The 21,817-nt window shown below is 39.4% G+C and overlaps 1 protein-coding gene across 1 annotated transcript; it reads left to right on the forward strand.

The window, feature by feature from the left end:
* Positions 1-989: 989 nt before the first annotated feature.
* On the forward strand, positions 990-15,794 carry LOC114297527 (disease resistance protein At4g27190). The gene is made up of 2 exons (XM_028241959.2): positions 990-1,231; positions 12,072-15,794. Exon 2 carries the CDS (start codon positions 12,077-12,079, stop codon positions 14,975-14,977), a length of 2,901 nt encoding a protein of 966 aa, XP_028097760.2. The 5' UTR covers positions 990-1,231; positions 12,072-12,076; the 3' UTR covers positions 14,978-15,794.
* Positions 15,795-21,817: the final 6,023 nt, after the last annotated feature.

The raw sequence follows: 21,817 nt of genomic DNA on the forward strand, positions 1-21,817 counted from the left end.
TAGAGTGACCAAAACACTTCCAAAAGTTTTGCAAACTGCAGAAGACCGTTAGAGCGACCAAAACACTTCCAAAAGTTTTGCAAACTGCAGAAGACCGCTTGAGCGCAGGAAAGACCGCTTGAGCGAACCTGAAGAATACAGACATGATTTTCCTTGGAAAGAGAACTACCAACATGTTCACAACACAACCAACAACTCCAAACTCAACAACAAGAAGACAAGAAGGAGTATAGACAACAATAACAACAACGAATATCGGATCCCAGATCCAAGAACATGAAAGGGTCGGGTCTAACCCAAGTCGTTATAATCATCATAATCAAATACTACTTGAAGCATAATTAAAGACCGATGCACCATTTTTGATATAACAAAAAACATAAAAAATTAGTAAAGACTTGTTATGATTAATAACCAAAATAATATACCATGAGTTATAACCAAGTCATAATTTGCATATTATAAAATTTTCCCTTGTTTTTATTTTATTTTTTCAGAAAAAAATATTTTGATACAAGTAGAATTCATGATTTTTGGTAAATTTGATTAACACAAATAAAGATTTGATTTCTAGTCGAGAATACAATTTTTTATTTTTTTATTTTTATAACTTTGAAAGAAATTATTTTTATGAGCCTTTTACATAGGATCACACACACAATGACAAAAAATTTCATTAGCCATTAGTAAATTTATTTGTAATTAACTTTCAATTGTTAAAAGTTTCTATACATGAAGTATAATGACTCAAAATCAGTCTTCCAATTAAAAAATAAATTCCCATGTATCACACAGTCACCTACTAGTTATAACTAAGAAAAAAAAATATAATTTTATATTTTTTGAGTTATAACTAAATATATATATATATATATATATAACCAAATACCACATGAGACATAATAAAAAAATTTATAAATATAACTAAAATAATATCATAATGAAAGAAAAAAATTGGCATAAGCAGAGTACATGTGATACACCCTTTCAAGATAGTAGAATTTCCCCTTATAGTATATAGATATTTGAAAAAAGGGTTGTTGATATGTTACAATTAAAGACAAAAGAAGTCAGATTAGTTTTAAAATTGATGATGCACGTTGACGTGTAGTTGTAGTTTGACGTGTAGTTGTAGAGCATCAAATTTCATCTTCCAATTTTCTCAACTCATCTCTGTTTCAGTCAACCTTCCTCAGAATTGCAGATCCATTTGTCATTCCAAGATTATTAGGTAATTAAGCTTTATAATTCTGTGCCAAATATCTATTTTTCATCTTTCATTCACATGTTTGCTAGTGTCTATATGTGTTTCTATGTATGTGTGAGAGTCAACCATAATTTAAACTCTGTTTGGTTTCCATTAAAACATGCTGAAAGATCCTAAAATAATACATGCTATAAGGCTTTGATGCTTTCTATGGTTCTTGTTTCTTAAAACTGCTGAGTTTAATTCAATGAAACCAAAAACTTGTCTTAGAAAGAATCAACTAATGATAGAGGATTATCGATTCAAACTTCAAATTTTTCTACAATTTTCTTTCTGCACATATTGACTTTGCTAAAGCATAGATAAGAAACCCAAAGATAGATTTCTCTTACCCACTACTTTTGGTAATTGCTAATCTCTTTTACAGTTTACAATGAGCTCTCATGTTAATACTAACTTGTAGTGTTGTTATGGTGTATCATTTTTGTTATATGTTGCTTTCAATAGTGTGAATCATGGTTTTGAAAGTTTGATTACGGGGTGAATTTTTACTTTGTCTTGATTACAAATGACCACAATAATTGACAAATGTTGTCATCATGACTTGTCTTTAAACTATATTGATTTGATATCAACATACTAAGATGGGATGTTCAATCTCATATATGATTTGTGAATTCTGAGGACATTTCATTGTTTCTCTATAAATCATTCAAAAGAATGCCATAAGTTATAACTTTATTTGACTAAATCATTGGTAATGCTTGTTGAACTGTAACGAGCAAGTGTTTAGATGCTTGCGGAGACTTGAATCCAACCGATGCTGAGAGAATGTACTCTGTAGGGTACGGATATTGGACAAGTTAAATTGCTAATTCGATAAAATGGGATTGCCCGGGAACACATGAACATATATTTTTTATTAACAAAACCTTGAAGTTATAAATAGATTCAAAAGTGAAAATTTTCTTTTTTAAAAATCACCAACTCCAAAATGTATTATGAAATGTTCACTTTATCTTAGACTTCCTAATATTAATGTACCCCTTAGAAAACTTGTTAATTTCTGGCTTAATCCTTCACGACTCCATTAATTAGGTTAATATACTAATAGCTATATAGAGAATTCTTTGAAGCTAAGGATGAGATCTTTGGGGCCTATGTTGGTTACTTCTCAATTGCTTTGTGATTTTGTTGACTTGCCTTCACTGTGTAAGCTCAACTCAATATTGATAACATCTAAACACAACTTTTAAAATTTTTGCCTGGAAGTCAAAATGCTCTGTTAAGCCTTCCAATTGAAAAGAAATATTTTAATCACCTCATTGCAAATCAGAATTTCCTTATCTAGAATGTCTTGAATTTGTTTTGCTGTTATTGAGACCATTACTTTTCATCTTCATTAGAAAATAGTCATTACGTCCCTTGGTAGTTAAAGAGATTTGCAGCATTGAATAGAGGACAAATGTTGAATTATTCCCTTTTTTTTTTTCTTGGGTCTAAGGGTGATAGGATACACAACTGGGGTTGAGCGATTTGATTTTAGTCTCTAGTATCACACTAAAGGACTTCACTAAAGAAGCTAGTTGGCACCTTTGATGCTGAATTCTAATAGTTGCTCCAGTAGATAAGTATTACGTGCACTTTAAAGAGAAAGTTACAAAACCAAATTTCTTTTCCATTCACAGATCATAGACGCCTAATGTTAACAACTTACTACATCCGTGTTCTTTGGCCTTCATCACCAAAAAATCCCCCTTTTGCGTCCGTCAAGTCAAGAAAATGAGTTAAGGCGACATAAAAAAAGAGCATTGAAGGCAGAGAGATTTTGTTAGTACTAAGAGAATAGTCTCAAACAGGTCCAATCAGGTAAAGAAGTCAAAATAGGAAAGATAGGTTTAGGGTAACCGCTCAAGTGAAGGAACTTGAGCTGTGAATACAAGCTCACAGAATTTCAGCTTTGACAGACAGATCCTATGACGATGGACTGACTGCTTAAGCGCAGGATACTAATTCACAACATCTCTGCTCAGAAAGATAGATTCTATAAGGTGCAAAACATCATTGATGACTGCTCCATAATTGCTCGAGTGGTGTCACGCAGTTTGTTGAATTTAGGCCGTAGAACAACTTAAAGAATAAAAGCTGATTTGGTAATCTCATGCACAGAACCACATGAAGGAGTGACTATGTTATATATGTGCTAGTTACAATTTGTAATATCAGAATAAGTTCCTATCAATCTGTTATACAAAGTAATTTAAAATTCAAAGTATACAATGGAAGGATAAAGCATCACATTATGCAATATGTCCCCCTTAAGCTGAAGGTTTTCTAGGAATAAGCTTCAGCTTGTCACACAAAAAGGAAAACCGCATAGAGCAGAGGCCTTTGGTCATAATATCTGCTATTTGATCCTTTGAACATATAAACAGCACTTGTAAATCCTTGCAAGCAACTTGGGTCATAATGATCGTAGAAATGTGTTGCTATATGATTAATTGGATTCCTAAATGTTTAAATAAAATTATTCTAGAAGTACCTTCAATTCTTATAATGTAATCTATATAAGTCAATCCTAACATACTGTATTTTAGAGCTTGTGGCATACCATGTTCAATGTACCAGAATGAGCATAGAATCAAACTTCTTTATAAGTATTTTTAGTTAGATTGAATAAGATCTTGAGTTCGGTATTTGCAACAATTCACAATCTAACATATCAAATTGCTAGAGAATAATAAAGAAGTTCCATAGTTATTGAAAAACAACAGAGATTTTCAACCATTTCAAATCTCTCTTATATCATAGTACTTAATGCTAGTCAATTATCTTGATAATACATCGAGGGAGAAAAAAAAAGAAACATAAATGCCAAGGACATCAAATGAATGATGAAGTTTGAAACAATAATTTGAGAGAGTGATAGAGGATTGAGAGAGAGAGAGAAAGAGCCACTGAATTATTCAGTTATTGTATATATTACAAGGAGATTTACACTCTCTTTTATAGAGAGGAAAAGCTACATAGGGTGCCACCAATTAGCACCGAAAGAAGAAAGCAAATGGGAACATTCATTATGACTAACACTAATAATAAACTATCATATTCTAATAGCACTGATATACACTAACCTGTATACAATAATAAACTAACACTATACAATAATAAACTAACACTAACATGATACAATAATAAACTAACATCCCCCCGCAAACTCAAGGAGGGAAAGCATCAACCAAGTTGAGTTTGGAAACAAGATCATGAAAGCGGCCAGGAGGATGAGCTTTAGTGAAGATATCAGCGGGTTGATCGACTGAGGCAATAGGAAGAAGATGAACAGTTCCACAGGTGACATGCTGGTGAATAAAATGACAATCAATCTCAATATGTTTGGTGCGATCATGAAAAACATCATTGTGAGCAATCTGAATGGCACTCTGATTGTCACAGTAGAGAGGGGTAGGAGCAGATGAAGAAACACCCATATCAGCAAGGAGCCAGCGAAGCCAGAGAAGTTCCTGAGTAGTATCAGCAAGAGCTCGGTATTCAGCTTCGGTGCTAGAGCGGGCAGTGAGGGATTGTTTTTTGCTACGCCAAGCAAGAAGAGAATCCCCTAAGAAGAAACAGAATCCCGTGGTGGAGCGTCGATCCGTAGGATCCCCAGCCCAATCAGCATCGGAAAAGGCACGTAGGTCAAGAGAGGAAGAAGCCGAGAAGTGAAGACCATGGAACATAGTGCCTTTGAGGTAGCGAAGGATACGGAGTAGAGCAGTATAGTGGGGAGTGCGAGGAGCCGACATGTACTGACTGACAATGTGAACAGCATAGGCAATGTCAGGACGAGTGACTGTGAGATAGACAAGACTGCCGACGAGCTGGCGATAAAGAGTAGCATCAGAGAGAAGAGTCCCATCGAGAGGAGTGAGACGAATCTGAGGATCAACCGGAGTAGAGGCAGTTTTGCAATCAGTAAGACCAGCTCGAGCCAGAAGATCGGATGCATATTTGGCCTGGGACAAATAGGAACCAGTAGAATCATGAGAGACTTCAAGGCCTAAGAAGTAGTTAAAAGTACCAAGGTCCTTCATCTCAAACTGTTGGTGGAGAAATTGTTTGAGGTGGAGAATACCAGCTTTATCATCACCAGTGATAATCATATCATCCACATACAGAAGAAGAAGAGTAGTACCATGAGAAGTAGTCCGTATAAAAAGAGCAGAGTCATAGGAGCTAGAGGTGAATCCGAAGTCATGAATGGTAGAACTGAACTTAGCAAACCAAGCACGAGGCGCTTGCTTGAGACCATAAAGAGCACGCTGTAGTTTGCAAACCTGATGAGGTTGAAAAGTGGACCCAGGTGGAGGTTGCATGTAGACCTCTTCAAGAAGATGACCATTGAGAAAAGCATTTTTGACATCCATCTGAAAGAGCCCCCAGTGGCGAGCAGTAGCAACAGCAAGTAAACTGCGAACAGAGGTAAGCCGAGCAACAGGAGAGAATGTCTCCTCATAATCAATGCCATATTCTTGGTTGAAACCCTTGGCAACAAGACGAGCTTTGTAGCGTTCAATAGAGCCATCAGAATGTGTTTTGATTTTGTAAACCCATTTGCAGCCAATCGCAGTCTTGCCAGGAGGAAGATCAACAAGATCCCAAGTATGAGCTTTGTCCAAGGCATGGAGTTCATCAGTCATAGCTTGCTGCCAAAGAGGATTAGTACAAGCCTCACGATAGGAGGTAGGTTCATAAGTAGAGAAGGCAGCAGATCCAACAATATAATCACGAAGATGGATAGGAGGTTGAGTTACCCGGCGTGGTCGACCCGTAGGAGGATCGGTGGGAGGAAGAGTCGGTGGAGAAGGAGGTGTGGCAACAAGAGGTAGACCTTCAGGTAGAGCAGGCTGGACAGGATCAGGGGTGAGCAAGGGCGTCTCGATGGAGGAGGAACCTGTATCAAAATCAGCAGAGAAAAGATCGATGGAAGGATTAGTAAACAGTGCAGTAGTGGAAAGTTCGGGTAAGTGAAAGGAGGATAGCGAGGAAAACATTTGGTGTTCCCAGAAAACGACATGGCGGGAGATACGAAGACATTTAGAGAGAGGATCCCAACAGCGAAAGCCTTTATGTTCAATGCCATACCCAAGAAAGCAACAAAGACGAGAGCGAGGTTCAAGCTTGGTGTGTTCATGGGATTGAAGTAGAACAAAACAAGCAGAGCCAAAAACCCGGAGATTGGCGTAAGGAGGGGGAGTGCCATGCAGACGTTCAAAGGGAGTTTTATTATGGATGACAGGGGTAGGAGCACAGTTGATAGTGTAAACAGCAGTGAGGGCAGCTTCTCCCCAAAAGTTTTCAGGACAGGAAGAAGAGAGAAGGAGAGCGCGAGTAGTGTCAAGAATATGCCTATGTTTCTGTTCAGCGCGGCCATTTTGCTGGGACGTGCCAGCACAGGAACGATGAGGCAGTGTACCATGATGCTGAAGAAAGGAAAGGAAATCTGAATCCCGATATTCCATAGCATTGTCAGAGCGAAAAATTTTGATGGTTTTGGAGAATTGGGTGTGAACCATTTGTGCAAATCGATAATAAATGTGTTTAAGTTCAGACCTATTTTTCATGAGAAAAAGCCAAGTAAACCGGGAAAAATCATCAATAAAAACAACAAAATAGCGGGATCCCCCCATAGTAGTAGTAGGGGAGGGCCCCCAAATATCCGAATGTATAAGATCAAAAGGGGCAAGAGAAACAGAAGTACTCTTATTAAATGATAAAGCAGGTTGTTTGGCAAGTTGACAGGGTATACAATCGAAATTATCGGGAATTACATGACCCAACTGTCCACTAGAAACCAAAGACCTTAAACGAGTAACAGAAATATGCCCTAAGCGACAATGCCAAAGATGAAAGGGAGATAATAAGGAAGTAGATGCAGGAGCAGCAATCTGAGGAGAGGCAGGAACATGAAGGTGAATGAGTTCATAGAGACGTCCACGCTTACGGCCGATCCCAATAGTCTGCCCCGTCTGAGGGTCCTGTACCAAACAATCAGTAGCAGAAAAGGTGACAGTTAGACCAAGTTCACATAATTGACCAATGGAAATAAGGTTTAAGGTAAGAGCAGGGATATGATAAACGTGAGGTAGAGATAAAGAAGAGGTGGAAACAGTACCAACATGACGAACAGACATGAGGGAACCATCAGCAGTATGTATTGAGGGAATATGAGGAGATGAAGATACGGAAGAAAAGATAGTAGAACTGGAGGTCATATGATTACAACAGGCAGAGTCAAAATACCAAGAGGAGTTACCTGGGATTACAGACAAAGCAGTAGGAGGAGGTGTACCAGATGAGGAGAGAAGTTGTTTGAGCATGGCCTCTACATCCGTTGGAGAAAAGTGAGGGGTAGATGGAGCAGGTGACTCAGAGAACCCTGCAGAGGGGGCCGTGTCAGTGTGATGAGACTGATTCCCGGAAGCAGCAGCAGCAGTGTGATAAGACTGATTCCCGGAAGCAGAAGTAGCAGTGTGATGAGACTGGTTGCCGGAACGATGAAAACTTCCCCGGGAAGAGCCACCGCGAGAGGAGTGGCTATTGGAGGATGAGCGGGATGGATTGCGAAAACAATCCTATTGCAGATGATCAGGACCAAGTTTGTTGCAGTAGCGGCAGGATCTGACAGGGCAATTGACCAGGAGATGGGTTGAAGGAAGGCCCCGATTCTGACAATAGAGGCAAGCAGTTGTCCGCTGGGTAAATGATGGCCGGGACGGAGGAGTGGCAAGAACAGAGTCCACATGATGAGTTTGAAGAGTACCTAGACGAGTCTCCTCTGATAGCAACTCAGAAATGGCTTGTTCAAGAGTGGGCAAGGGATGGCGATGAAGTAGAGAGGCACGTACGGGCTCAAAAGAGGGGGTAAGAGCCATGAGAAATTGCACCAACCTTTGCTGGTTGCGATGGTTAGTAAATAAAACTGCATCTTCGGGGTCATGCCAGGTTGGTTCTGAAAGAGCAAGCTGATCCCAAACAGAGTATATTTGAGAAAGGAAGTCATTAATGGACTGAGTGGATTCTTGGCGCATGCGGTGAAGTTGGTTCTGAAGTTGATATTGATGGGCAAGACCAGTAGTCTGGTATCGTTCTTTCAAAAAATCCCAGATGTCTTTCGCAGGAGTAGTTACAGAGTCAAGCTGAAAGCGGCCAAATTGAAGACTGATAGAGGTAACAGAGGTATTACGAAACCAGGTAATGATTTGGTAATTCTTACTGTCCCATTCCTCAAGTCGGTCTTCATATGTAGCAGTATGAACAGGAGTTTCAGTAGTGGCACTGTCTTTGACTGGTTTAGTCACATCCCCGGTGACAATTCGCCAAAGCTTCTTGCCTTTAAGAAAGGAAGACATGGCTTGGGCCCGCAGAACATAGTTTGAACCATTCAGAATAACGGAAATGGGATGGGAGGTATCAAGACGATCCATAATACTAGTTAAGTAGGATTAAAGCAACAGGAAGAGACCTGTAGGAGCAAAATTTGGTAAAACAGAGTGTACCAGTGAGTCCGGAAGGTCGAAAATAGCCAGAAAAGGCTGCTGGACAGAGATGATGTCAGTGATGATGTCAGCGGCGCACGTTAGCAGAGTGCAGGGAGGAGCACGTTAGCAGGAAGGCGGCGGCGCACGGTAGCGAACAGGCGCAGGCGCGGCGCACAATAGCCGTTTTGGCGCACACGGGTGCAATGTAGTGAAGCGGCGCACGAAAGGCGCACAATAGCAGGCGCGGCGTACGGGAGTGGCAGGGCTGACGTCAGCCGCGGTTGTGTGGGCGCGTGGAGGCGCGTGGCGGAGGTGAGTAGCAACAGATGGCGCGTGCGGGCGCGTGTGAGAGTGGTGGCGGAGCTGGTGACGCGCAGAAGGTAAAGGCGGCGCGTGTGGGCGCGTGGAGAGTGTTCTGAGAACGGGCTAGGTGCCGTTGGAATCGTGAGAAAATTCCCAGCGATTTGATGTATGCCACTGTGTACGGGACTAAACACCAAAATCGAAAATTGCCAGAAATGTAACACTGGGCTCTGATACCATGAAACAATAATTTGAGAGAGTGATAGAGGATTGAGAGAGAGAGAAAGAGCCACTGAATTATTCAGTTATTGTATATATTACAAGGAGATTTACACTCTCTTTTATAGAGAGGAAAAGCTACATAGGGTGCCACCAATTAGCACCGAAAGAAGAAAGCAAATGGGAACATTCATTATGACTAACACTAATAATAAACTATCATATTCTAATAGCACTGATATACACTAACCTGTATACAATAATAAACTAACACTATACAATAATAAACTAACACTAACATGATACAATAATAAACTAACAAAGTTCAATTAGTCTGCCTTCTATGACCTTCAAGCACTACAACAATAGAAGTTTAGGCTTCATGGACCTTCATGCAAAATGTAAATAACTTAAAAAAACTATGTGATAAATGTCGAGCTTTATGAAAGCTAAGGCAATCCCTGAAGTGGTGTGTTGTATTGTACATAATACATACATATATGATGGCGTGTTCATATTTTATTCATTGTTATATTAACTGAATTGTTTACGTATTTGAAAATACAAAGAAAAATATTTAAATGTCATATATTATTCTTAACTTTTTGTTGGCTTTTTATGAGTGACATGTCCTAAACTTTGCTAAGCATAATTTTTGTTACTAGGAATTAGGGGTGTAAACAATACATAAAGAAACCAATTGGACTGACCAAACCAGCCTAAATTGACTAGTTTTGGTCGGTTTTATGGAGTTCAGTTTGAACCATTTTTTTATTTTTTAAAATTCTATTTTCAATTTGGTACCGGTTTTTTAAAACATGAAAACCGATTTGGACTGAAACCAACTGAATGATGTCATTTTTTGTTTTGTGTAGTGTATATGTATAATAAAAGATGCTACCAAGATCTTTGTTTTTTGTTTTTCTAACACTTGCTAGAATCTTTGTTGGTATTAGTGTATTTTAGGTTTTGTCTCATAACTTCTTGTTTTTCATTTAACAATAGAAGAAAGGGAATTGATTTCTGCAATTAAAAGAGGCAAGATCTTCTGAATAATTTATTCATTTATTTTTTCCAGTAAAGTCTTTAAAGACTTTTGGGATTGGATTTTTATTTTGTTACAGACTTTTGGGCCATTCTATTTGAACCTAAAAATTATTTCAGTATGCCCAATTCAAATTTAAAATTTTAATTCCTATTATACCCTAATGTGAATTTACTAATAAGAACAACACATATTAAACCTTTAAATAAAATATTATTTTTTTCTCATGGTACACCCTAATCAATTATACGTATTCTTCCTATTCAAGTCTCTTCATCTTTTTCCCCAAGTTTCACTTGTTTTCTCTTCTTCTTACTCACTCCAAAACTCCAATCTATCCCACCAAAACTTACCATTGTCATCCACATCATTGTTTTTTATTATATTGTTATTTGCAAATAGAAGAAAATTTGAACAAAATCAAATAATAGATGAAAGTACTAATCAAAATAGTTTTTTGAAGCAGCCCATCAAAGAGGATGTAAGTATTCACATAAATATCAAAGTACAATTATTGATTTATGTGTTTTTTTACATAAAAGTGAATATTCAGCCCCTTTTTTGTCATTATTGTTCGGACTTTCTGAATCGAACAAATTCACTTTGTTCAGTAGTGTATAGCCGAACAAAGTCTGAACAAAGTGAATTTGTTCGGTTCTGGAAGTCCAAACTCCAAACACGGAGTTTCACCCTCTCCTTCTCCTTCGCTGTTCTCTTTCATCGGTGCCACCTTCGCCAATGCCAGGTTCCCTGGTTGTGTTCCCTATATCCACGTGAACAAAAGAAAGATTTTTCAAAAGTAATTTGAATTTTTTAATTTGTTTTATTTGGTTGTACCTCAAAAGGGTAATTTGGGAAAAAAATAGAGTGTTCTGAGAATAAATTGTAATCCTAAATAATTTAATAGGGTGTACTAAAAAATTGGGCTCAATTAAACATTGTTTTGGTGTAAACAGAATTCCCCCAGACTTATAGTAGATTGTTATTTTGTTGAAGACTTAGGGCCAATGTTTTTTTTTTTCTTTTTCTTTTTTCTTTTTTCTTTTTTCATTTTTCATTTTCTTTTTTTATTTTTTAATAAAATTGACCCAATTTGTGAAGGCCCAAACCGATGAAACCAAACTGACCCAATTGCAAACATTTTCTTTGTGGTTTTTAGTTTATTTGGGTCCTGCAAATGAAAAACGAACTATTTCAATCCGATGGTCAGTTTTCATTAATTCTCGACTTAACCAAACCAATTACACCCCTACCGAGAATGTAGTATAAGGTGGTGCATCCATGCCTTATGTGGGCCAAGGTGTGTAGTGTGCCTATCACAAGTGCTTCAAACATTCTCTGAAAAAATAATAAATAAATAAATAAGTAGGATAATTTGTTATTCAATGCAGAAATGAATATGCATATGGGGAAACTAGATGATCATGACTCTGAGAACTCACCTCCAAAGCATATGCCTGTTGCACCTCTTAAATAGATGACTGTAATTCTAGGTTCTATTGTTCACTAGTAGCAACTAAAACTTGGAAAGTAGTCATACCACATCTTTTCAATTTTTCTTAGATTGTTTTCTTCTTCTTTTAATTTTCTTTGTGTGTACATGTGTCTGCCATTTTCTATTCCTATCTTGTTTTCTTGTAGGGTTTGTTCCTCATTGCTTGACTAATACTTAAATTATCATAGTAATATTGTTCCTCATTTCTTTACTAATACTTAATTATCATTTTAACATTCTTCTTTACCTATAACCTCAATGCAGTGACCATGGATATGGTTGGTAATAGCATAGGGGTTGTTCGTTTCTTACGGGTGTCCCTCTCAAGGCAGTTCTACTATTTGTGGAGTTTTGAACAGAATCTTGAGATGTTGCACTGCAAAATGGAAGAACTAATTGCTCAAGAAAATGATATCAACATGGAGATCAATAGAGCATTGGTGCTCCAGAAGAAGGTAAAAATTGAGGTGGAGATATGGCTTAAAAATGTGGAAAAGTTTAAAAATGAAGTGAGTGGTATTGAAACTGAAATCAATGAAAATGCCAGGTGCATGAGAGGGTGTTCCCCCAATTATTATTCACGTTACAAATTGGGCAAACTTCTTGCAAGTAAAACTCCATATGTGACTGAGCTTCAAGTGAAGGGAGCATTTCCAAATGGGGTGTTTGTTGACATGTTGCCAGATAATGGAAGAATACTACCAACAACAAAGTTAACCGGCAGAACAACTGAGAAGATTTTGCATGTGATTTGGAAATGTTTGGTAGATGTCAATATAAGCAAGTTAGGGGTCCATGGGATGGGGGGTGTCGGAAAGACAACCATCATGATGCATATAAATAATCTACTCAATGAAGCTCAGATTTTTGAATGTGTCATTTGGGTGACTGTATCAAAAACTTTCAACTTGGAGAAATTGCAAAAAGACATTGCTAATGCAATAGATTTGGACCTCTCCGATGATGAAAATGTGATTAAGAAATCTGCCATATTGCTTGAACATTTGCAGAGGAGGAGAAAATTCATTCTTATCTTAGATGATTTGTGGTACAGATTTTCTTTAGAAGAGGTGGGCATCCCACAGCCAAATAGAGAGAATGGTTGTAAGTTAGTAGTTATTACTCGACTCATGGAAGTTTGTCGTGGCATGGAGACTCAGAAGGAAATAAAGGTCAAGCTCTTGTCGAAGGAGGAATCATGGGATTTGTTTATTGATAAAGCAGGGGCTGACGTAATTCTTTCTCCTGAATTAGAATCGATTGCAAAGCCAGTATCAGAAAAGTGTGGACGTTTGCCGCTAGCAATCATTACTGTAGGACGTGCAATGAGGAAAATTGACAATTTAAGAATCTGGAAAAACGCATTAGACGAGTTGGAAAGCTCAAGGGGAGAAATAGAAGGAATGGAAGAAGGTGTCTTTGCACGTTTGAAATTTAGTTATGATCAGTTAAAGAGTGACAAAACCAAAGCTTGTTTCTTATATTGTGCATTGTATGCTGAGGATTACAAGATTGATATTGAGGAGCTTATAGAGTATTGGATGGCAGAAGGATTGATTGATGAGGTTGGAAATAGGGAAATTGAAATCAACAAGGGATATGCGGTGCTTAATGAGCTCATAGATGCTTGCTTGCTAGAGAGTGTTGGAACAGGGTGGGTAAAAATGCATGATTTGGTGAGGGATTTGGCAATCAAGATCACGAGGGAGAGTCCTCGGTTCACGATCAAAGCTGGTATGGGATTGAAGACCTTTCCAAGTGAATGGATGCAAAATGTTGACAGGATCTCACTAATGGAGAACAATATTAACGTTCTTCCAAGTCATCCCAATTGCCCGAATTTATCTACCTTGCTTCTGCAAAAGAATCCTCTTTCTAAGTGCATCCCTATTTCATTCTTTTCGGACATGTGTAGCCTTACAGTTCTAGACCTATCCGGTACTCTTATTGAGTCACTACCAGAGTCACTTTCAAACTTACAGTGTCTTCATGCCCTCTTATTACGCTTCAGTGAGTTAAAGGAGCTACCTTCAATATCAATGCTTAAGGAGTTGAGGGTCTTGGATCTGTCATACACCCTTTTGGAAAAATTACCCAGTGATATGGAAGGCTTGGTAAATCTAAGGCGTCTTGATCTCTCTTACACTGAAGAATTAAACATGTTCCCTGGTGGAGTAATCCCCAAGCTGTCTCGTCTTGAAAACCTATCAATGTTCAAAAGCAAGTGGAGATGGTCACAAAAATTACAAGAAATGGGTGAAGGGGCAGATTTTATAGAAATCACAAGCTCCCCACAATTAACCAATGTTGGACTTTCCTTTGTGAACCTTCCTAGCTTCATTTGCTATGTGAGATCTAAGCATTGGAAAGTCCTGAAAAGCTACCACATTGGTGTAGGGATTCTGTCAAGCTTTGCACCTATTTCCAAGGAAACTTTTAGTGTGGAAATTCAAGGTTGTCACATCATTGGCGATAACTGTTTCATTGAGCTCCCCAAAAACACTCAGCAATTGGCCATTCAGGGTTGCCACGATATTGATGTTCTATCAAAACTGTCACTCATTTCCAACTTGAGTGATCTGAAAGAATGTTATGTGTCAAGTTGCAATGGTTTGGAGTTCATCACATTGGCAGATGTGAACCCTTTTCCAAGTCTAGAGAGATTGGTCCTCCGGAAACTGTCCAACTTAAAAGCTATTTGCCTTGGAAATGTGGTAGCTTGTGCCCCAGTAAGGTTGAAAACCTTGCATATTTACAATTGCAATAACCTGAAAATCCTATTCTCGGTCGAGCTTTTGCAACAGCTCCCAAACCTTCAAGAATTCGAAGTATGGAATTCCCATTTGATTGAGGAGATAGTTGGAGAAGAGAGTAGCAGTGGAGTCAATAGCAATACCTCTCCAGCAGTAACACTTCCAAGGCTTCGTCGCTTGTATCTTTCTACTTTACCAGAGTTGAAATGCATCTCTAGAAGGGTGTTTATTTGTGAGTCACTAGAAACTATTGATATATGGGATTGTGGGAACTTAAGGAGGCTTCCATTCTCCATCAACTACCTTCCATCCTCCCTCAACCATATTAAGGCAAACAAAAAGTGGTGGGATGAGTTGGACTGGGATGAACCTAGTTGCAAGCTTCACTTGCAACCTTTTTTCAGGGAAGATCACTGACAGGAAAACCCAAAATAAACATCATTCTTAGGTCATCATGGGTTCAGTTTCATTGATGACACATATTCATTCAAGTACAAGATTTGATAAGGAACTCGTCCAAACTATTCGCTAAGTTTGTCTCTTTATGTGGCACTCGTCTTGACTGTTTGTTTGTTTGTTTGTCTTTATGGGATGAAGCTGAATTCAAACAAGAAATGAATATTTTGTTCTTTGTTGAAGTGGGAAGCTTTGATATCTGTACTGATTCTTAAACCAATACAGGAATCAGTTGAAGTTTGCAAATGTAAAGCACAGGACACCAGTGACGGCATGTTGTGGTGAGCTTTCCCTTTTTACTGATATCAGATTAAAGCACTTTGGATGCAGGGCATTTCTACGCATAATGGCAAAGTATTCTTCTTTGTTAGCACATGAAAAATATGATCAACTTCAATTCAACTCGGGCTTGGACATCTGGAATTATGTTAGCCAACAACAATCACCCATGAATTCAACTTAGTCTTGTGGATCTCTGAAAACATTACAGCTTCACACATTCCAACGGTTGCTAGCTCATTTTGTGTCTGAAAAATACAATGCATTTACAAGCATTGTTCACGCCTTTTTGCTGGCTTGTTTCGCAGCCTCTTCCAGAATTCCATCGGTTGGAGCTCTACGTATTTTTCCCATTTGACAATGGATGATCGCTCTTGTTTAGGTGGCTGGTTTATTTATTGCTTTTCTTTTAAGTTGTTTTCTGGTATTTTGTAGTGGCTCTTAGATGTTTGATGATTTAATGCACTGAGCTTTGATGTACTCAAGCTCCTTTTATCAATGAAGTTCTTTTCTTTTCCCCAAAAAAAAAAACAAACAAACAAAAAAAAAAAAAACAGAAAAATGAAAACTCAAAGATTAGTTTACCTATTTATACAGCCAATCTTGCTATAATTAACAGGGGTGGGAAAACTTCTAGCTTCCAGTTTGAGCATCTCTGTGCCTCAAGAAATGTTGAGATTATTATGCAGCTGCTGTTATATATCAGAAAGGAATAGAAAGAGGAGTGATTTCGTCTACCTGTTGATTCAATTCATGTTTGTTGAGGCACATGTATTTGCTCTCGTTTTGGTGGCCTCGGGACTTCTTCACATACAAAATTTTATATCCCGAATAACTATGTCTGATTTGATTTTTCAAAAACTGGTTTGTAGATTGATTTTTCTTTTCTTTTAGTAAACTTTTTTTTTTTTAATTAATTTTTTTAGATGCACCTAATTAAAATAAAATAAAGTTCATTGAAGACAAGAAAATTCAAACAAAATATTTGTGTTTGGATTTTCTTTTGTTTATTTACTTTAGTAGTATTTAGATTAAGTGCATCTCAACCCAAAAAAAAAAAAAAAACCCCTAAAATATGAGAAAAAAAAAATAACTAAATAAAAAAAAATCCATCTAAAAACAAATTTTAAAAAATAAAATAAAATCATTATTTTCTCTTAAAGATAAAGTCATGTTAGTCCATTGCCCAAATGGAGAACCCACTATGGATAATGGAAGAAGATACGTAAGGTGGCTCTCCCACTCTTCCACTCCCCCAACCCCACTAGCTAGTGGAAGGGGTAAGTGGTGACCAATCAAAGCCTCCCTCATTTGTGTATAAATGAGCTGAGGAGGAAGAGCTAGTGCTATATAGATTGCAGTGTGTAATCTGAGAGAGATTGTAAGCAAAAACACAGAGTGTATGTGTAAGTGAGAGTGCTACAGTGAGTGAGGTGTGAGTAGTGTAAACTCCCTCCGGGAAATTCTATAGTGGATAGCTCTCCGTGGACTTAGGTAATTGCCGAACCACATAAATATTCTTGTGTTATTGTGTGTGATTAATTTCTGGTGTCTCACAGTCCTAACAAGTGATATCAAAGCCAAGTTGGTTGCGTTTCGGAAAAACAGAGTGCATTTCTTCGAAACTGCCAGAAATCAAGTTGCTCAAAATTAGGTGTTGAGCATATCAGGAGCAAGGTATCAAAGAGAGGAGTCCAAAACTGCAAAACAAAGCTCCAGAAGCCTTTCCACGCGCCCGCACGCACCTCTCAAAGAAAGAACATGAATCCCAGTTGCACCACGCGCCTCCACGCCCCGTTGGCACAGTCGGCGCGTCAACCCACTCGCAGCCACGCGCTTCACGCGCAACGAGAGGAAGAAGACGAGCCACGTCACGCCATGTGTCCGCCACGTCACCGCCATGCGTCCGCCACGTCTGTGCCACATGTCCGACATGTCATCCGCCACGTCAATGCCACGTGTTACGTCAGCCACGTGTCAGCCATGTCAGCACATCCTGTTGGCCAGTCAACCTGTCAGAGGAGTGATCCAGTGCTTCGCGGCTAACGTATACCCGTAGATCTGAATTGTCCAAACTGTTTTGGCTTGATCTGAGCCATTCTGTGTCCGTTTTTGACGATCCAATAATGTTTTCCAACTATTTGGAGTATTCCAGACACATTTGTACGGTTAGATTTTTTGATTCGGAGTTTCTGTAAAAACATAGTATACAATGGAAGAATCTACATCAACTTCAGGATCTATGTTCAAGTTGACTCCTTCCAATTATACAATTTGGAAGTCGCGGATGGAAGACATCTTGTATTATAAAGACCTGTTTGACCCTATTTTTGTAAAAGGGGTTAAACCAAAAGCAGTGAAGGATGATGACTGGATAAAAATGAACTGCAAGACTATCGGTTGTATCAGACAATGGATAGACCACGGTGTGTACCATCATGTCGCCGAGGAGACAGATGCCTATTCTCTATGGACAATGGTAGACGACATGTACCGATCAAAGACCGCTCGGAACAAAGCCTTGGTGATGAGAAGGCTTGTCAATTTGAAATTGAAGAATGATATGTCTGTCGCCGAGCACACCAGTGAATACAAAAATCTGGTGAATCAGCTTGCAACCGTCAAGATGCGCTTAGACGTTGAAATGCAAGCCGTTCTACTGCTCAGTTCTTTACCGAATAGCTGGGAGACGTTGGTGGTTTCTCTCAGCAACTCTGCACTAGAAGGGAAGTTGACCATGAACATGGTCACAGACGCCATGTACAATGAAGAGACAAGGCGGAAAGACTTGGGTGGAGATCAATCCCATGACCTCGTCACAGAAAATAAAGGTAGTGGCAGAGACAGAGGAAGAAGCAAAAGTAGAGGACGCAGCAGAGGAAGATTTCAAGACAGAGGGAAATCCAAAGAAGGTACGAGCCGGCCGAAGTTCAAGTGTTACCATTGTGGCCAAGAGGGTCACATAAAGAAATATTGCTATGCCTTGAAGGGAGAACAAAAACAAGGCAATAGACAGCAAAAGGCTGAAGATGGGAATACTGCAGTTACTGTCTCAAAGGATATTACATTATTCTCTGTTGAAGAAGAAGAATGTCTTCATATGTCAGACAACGACACCGAGTGGGTGGTAGATACAGCAGCTTCCTACCACGCCACACCCCGGAAGGAGTTCTTCAGTACATACCAAGATGGAGATTTTGGTACAGTGAAGATGGGCAACTCCAGTTTTTTAAGATTGTGGGAATCGGTGATGTTCGCATCCAAACCAAAGTTGGGTGCACGATGGTGTTGAAAGATGTCAGGCATGTTCTCGATTTACGCCTGAATCTTATCTCGGGGATAGCCTTAGATCGACAAGGCTATGAGAACTACTTCGGTAAAGGCTTGTGGAAGTTAAAAAAGGGATCTCTGGTGGTAGCCAGAGGACAGGCAAGTGGCACGTTGTACAAGACTCATGTGGATGCATTCAGATAGCCTCAACGCAACAGAAGATGAGGTATCACCAAATTTGTGGCACAAAAGGCTGGGTCACATGACTGAGAAAGGGTTGCAGATTCTGGCAAAGAAGTCGCTTATTCCCGTTGCCAAAGATGCGAAATTGAACCCTTGTGACAACTGCTTGTTTGGGAAGCAACATAGAGTCGTTTTCCATTCATCATCCAAAAGACAGTCAGAGTTGTTGAGCAGAGTATACTCTGATGTATGCGGTCCCATAGAAGTGGAATCTTTGAGTGGCAGAAAATACTTCATGACGTTTATTGATGACGCATCACGGAAGGTATGGATTTATGTCCTAAGAACCAAAGCTGAGGTGTTCCAACATTTTCAAATATTTTATGCTATGGTGGAAAGGGAGATCGGAAAGAAACTGAAGTGTCTTCGAACAGATAATGGAGGCGAGTATACGTCAAAGGAGTTTGAAGCCTACTGTGCTACTCGCAACATCCGACACGAGAAGACTGTTCCTGGAACCCCACAACACAATGGTGCAGTTGAAAGAATGAACCGGATCATTGTGGAAAAGGTCAGATGTATGCTCAAAATGGCAAAGCTGCTAAAGCCATTTTGGGGAGAAGATGTTCGTGTTGCATGCTATTTGATCAACAGATCGCCATCAGTTCCACTGAATTTTGAAATTCCAGAGAAAGTATGGTCTAGAAGGGAGATTTCTTACTCTCACTTGAGAGTGTTTAGGTGCAAAGCTTTTGCACATGTATCCAAGGAGCACAGATAGAAGCTGGATGACAAAGCTACTCCATGCATCTTTGTTGGCTATGGAGATGAAGAATTTGGATACAGATTATGGGATCCGAAAAACAAAAAGGTCATTTAAAGCCGAGATGTGGTATTTCAAGAAAGCCTGACCTTAGAAGACTTTGGGCAACCAGCCAAACCCAAAGTTAATGATGTTTTCGAAATTGTTCCCAATCCTGCACCATCATAGCATGTCACTGATGAAGAAGAGCTACCGCAACATGCAGCCAATGATGTAGAATTGTAGGATGAATTGCAAGAAGAAGAAGACCCAGAAGAAGAGGGTGTGGAGTAGGGGGAGCCACAACCCCCTCCGCCAGAGACTGTTGGTCCACAGTTGCGAAGATCAACAAGAGAGTTTAAGCCCTCGTCAAAATACCCTGCTTTTGATTATATTTTGCTTACTGATGAGGGGGAGCCAGAAAGTTTTCAAGAAGCTCAGAATCATAAGGAGAAGAGTAGTTGGCATCAAGCTATGCAAGAAGAGATATAGTTCTTGCAAAAGAATCAGACTTATGATTTGGTAAAACTTCCACAAGGTCGAAAACCATTGCAGAACAAATGGGTGTTCTAGTTGAAGAAAGATGGCAGCGGAAAACTAGTCAAGTATAAGGCTCGATTGGTTGTCAAAGTTTTTGGGCAGAAGAAAGGTATTGATTTTGATGAAATCTTCTCGCCAGTTGTGAAAATGACATCCATTCGACTAGTTTTGGGACAAGCGGCCAGTTTGAATTTGGAACTTGAACAGATGGATGTAAAGACGACATTTCTCCATGGAGATTTGAAGGAAGAAATTTAAATGGAGCAGCCAGAAAGTTTTGAAGAAAAAGGGAAAGAAAACTTAGTCTGTAGATTGGAGAAGAGTCTTTACGGCCTCAAACAAGCACCGAGATAATGGTACGAGAAGTTTGACTCATTCATGGTGGGTCATGAGTACAAGAGAACTGCTGCAGACCGGTGTGTCTATGTTAGGAAATTTCCCGATGGAAACTTCATCATACTCTTGCTCTATGTTGATGACATGCTGATTGTTGGATAGGATGCCATAGCAATCAGATCACTGAAGAAGGAGTTATCACAGTCCTTTGACATGGACCTAGGCCCTGCATAGCAAATGTTGGGCATGCAAATTGTGCGTGATAGGAAAGCCAAGAAATTATGGCTGTCACAGGAGAAGTACGTTGAACGGGTGATTGCGAAGTTCAACATGAAAGATTCCAAGCCAGTCAATACTCTGCTGGCTAATCAATTCAAGCTGAGCAAGAGTTTTTGTCCCTCCTCTACTAAAGAAAGAGAAAAGATGGAGGCTATTCCCTACTCATCCGCCGTAGGGAGTTTGATGTATGCAATGGTGTCTACCCGACCAAATATTGCTCATGCTGTTGGAGTAGTAAGCAGATTCCTTTCCAATCCAGGAAAAGAGCATTGGGAAGCAGTCAAGTGGATTCTGAGGTACCTCAAGGGTACGACAAAAATGTGTTTGTGCTTTCGAGATGCTAAACCAGTCTTGGAAGGTTATACGGATTCAGATATGGCGGGAGATCTTGATGGTAGAAAATCTACATCAGGATTTCTATTCACTTTCGCAGGGGGAGCTGTGTCTTGGTAGGCCAAGGTGCAGAAGTGTGTTGCTTTATCCACAACCGAGGCAGAATATATTGTCGCAGTAGAAGCTGGAAAAGAGATGTTGTGGTTGAAGCGGTTTTTCCAAGAGTTGGGCTTAAAGCAAGAAAAGTTCACGGTACATTGTGATAGCCAAAATGCCATCGACCTAAGCAAGAATTCGATGTACCATCGCACAAAGCACATTGATGTTCGGTATCATGAGATACGCGAAGTGATGGAAAAGCAGTTATTGGAACTGATCAAGATCCATACAAATAAGAATCCAGCTGACATACTTACAAAGGCGGTCTCGAGAGACAAACTCGAAATCTGCAGAGACATTGCTGGGATGGACTTCAAGTGAGAAGTCAGTTATTCATACGGGCGTGGAGGGGGAGAATTGTTAGTCCATTGCCCAAATGGAGAACCCACTATGGATAGTGGAAGAAGATAGGTAAGGTGGCTCTCCCACTCTTCCACTCCACCAACCCCACTAGCTAGTGGAAGGGGTAGGTGGTGGCCAATCAAAGCCTCCCTCATTTGTGTATAAATAAGGTGAGGAGGAAGAGCTAGTGTTATATAGATTGCAGTGTGTAATCTGAGAGAGATTGTGAGCAAAAACACAGAGTGTATGTGTAAGTGAGAGTGCTATAGTGAGTGAGT

This window comes from Camellia sinensis, chromosome 9, assembly GCF_055761805.1.
Source record: "Camellia sinensis isolate YWXY chromosome 9, ASM5576180v1, whole genome shotgun sequence".
NCBI classification, from domain to species: domain Eukaryota; kingdom Viridiplantae; phylum Streptophyta; class Magnoliopsida; order Ericales; family Theaceae; genus Camellia; species Camellia sinensis.

Coding starts and splice junctions, on each gene's coding strand:
- LOC114297527 (XM_028241959.2), top strand. CDS start 12,077: ATGGATATGGTTGGTAATAGCATAGGGGTTGTTCGTTTCTTACGGGTG.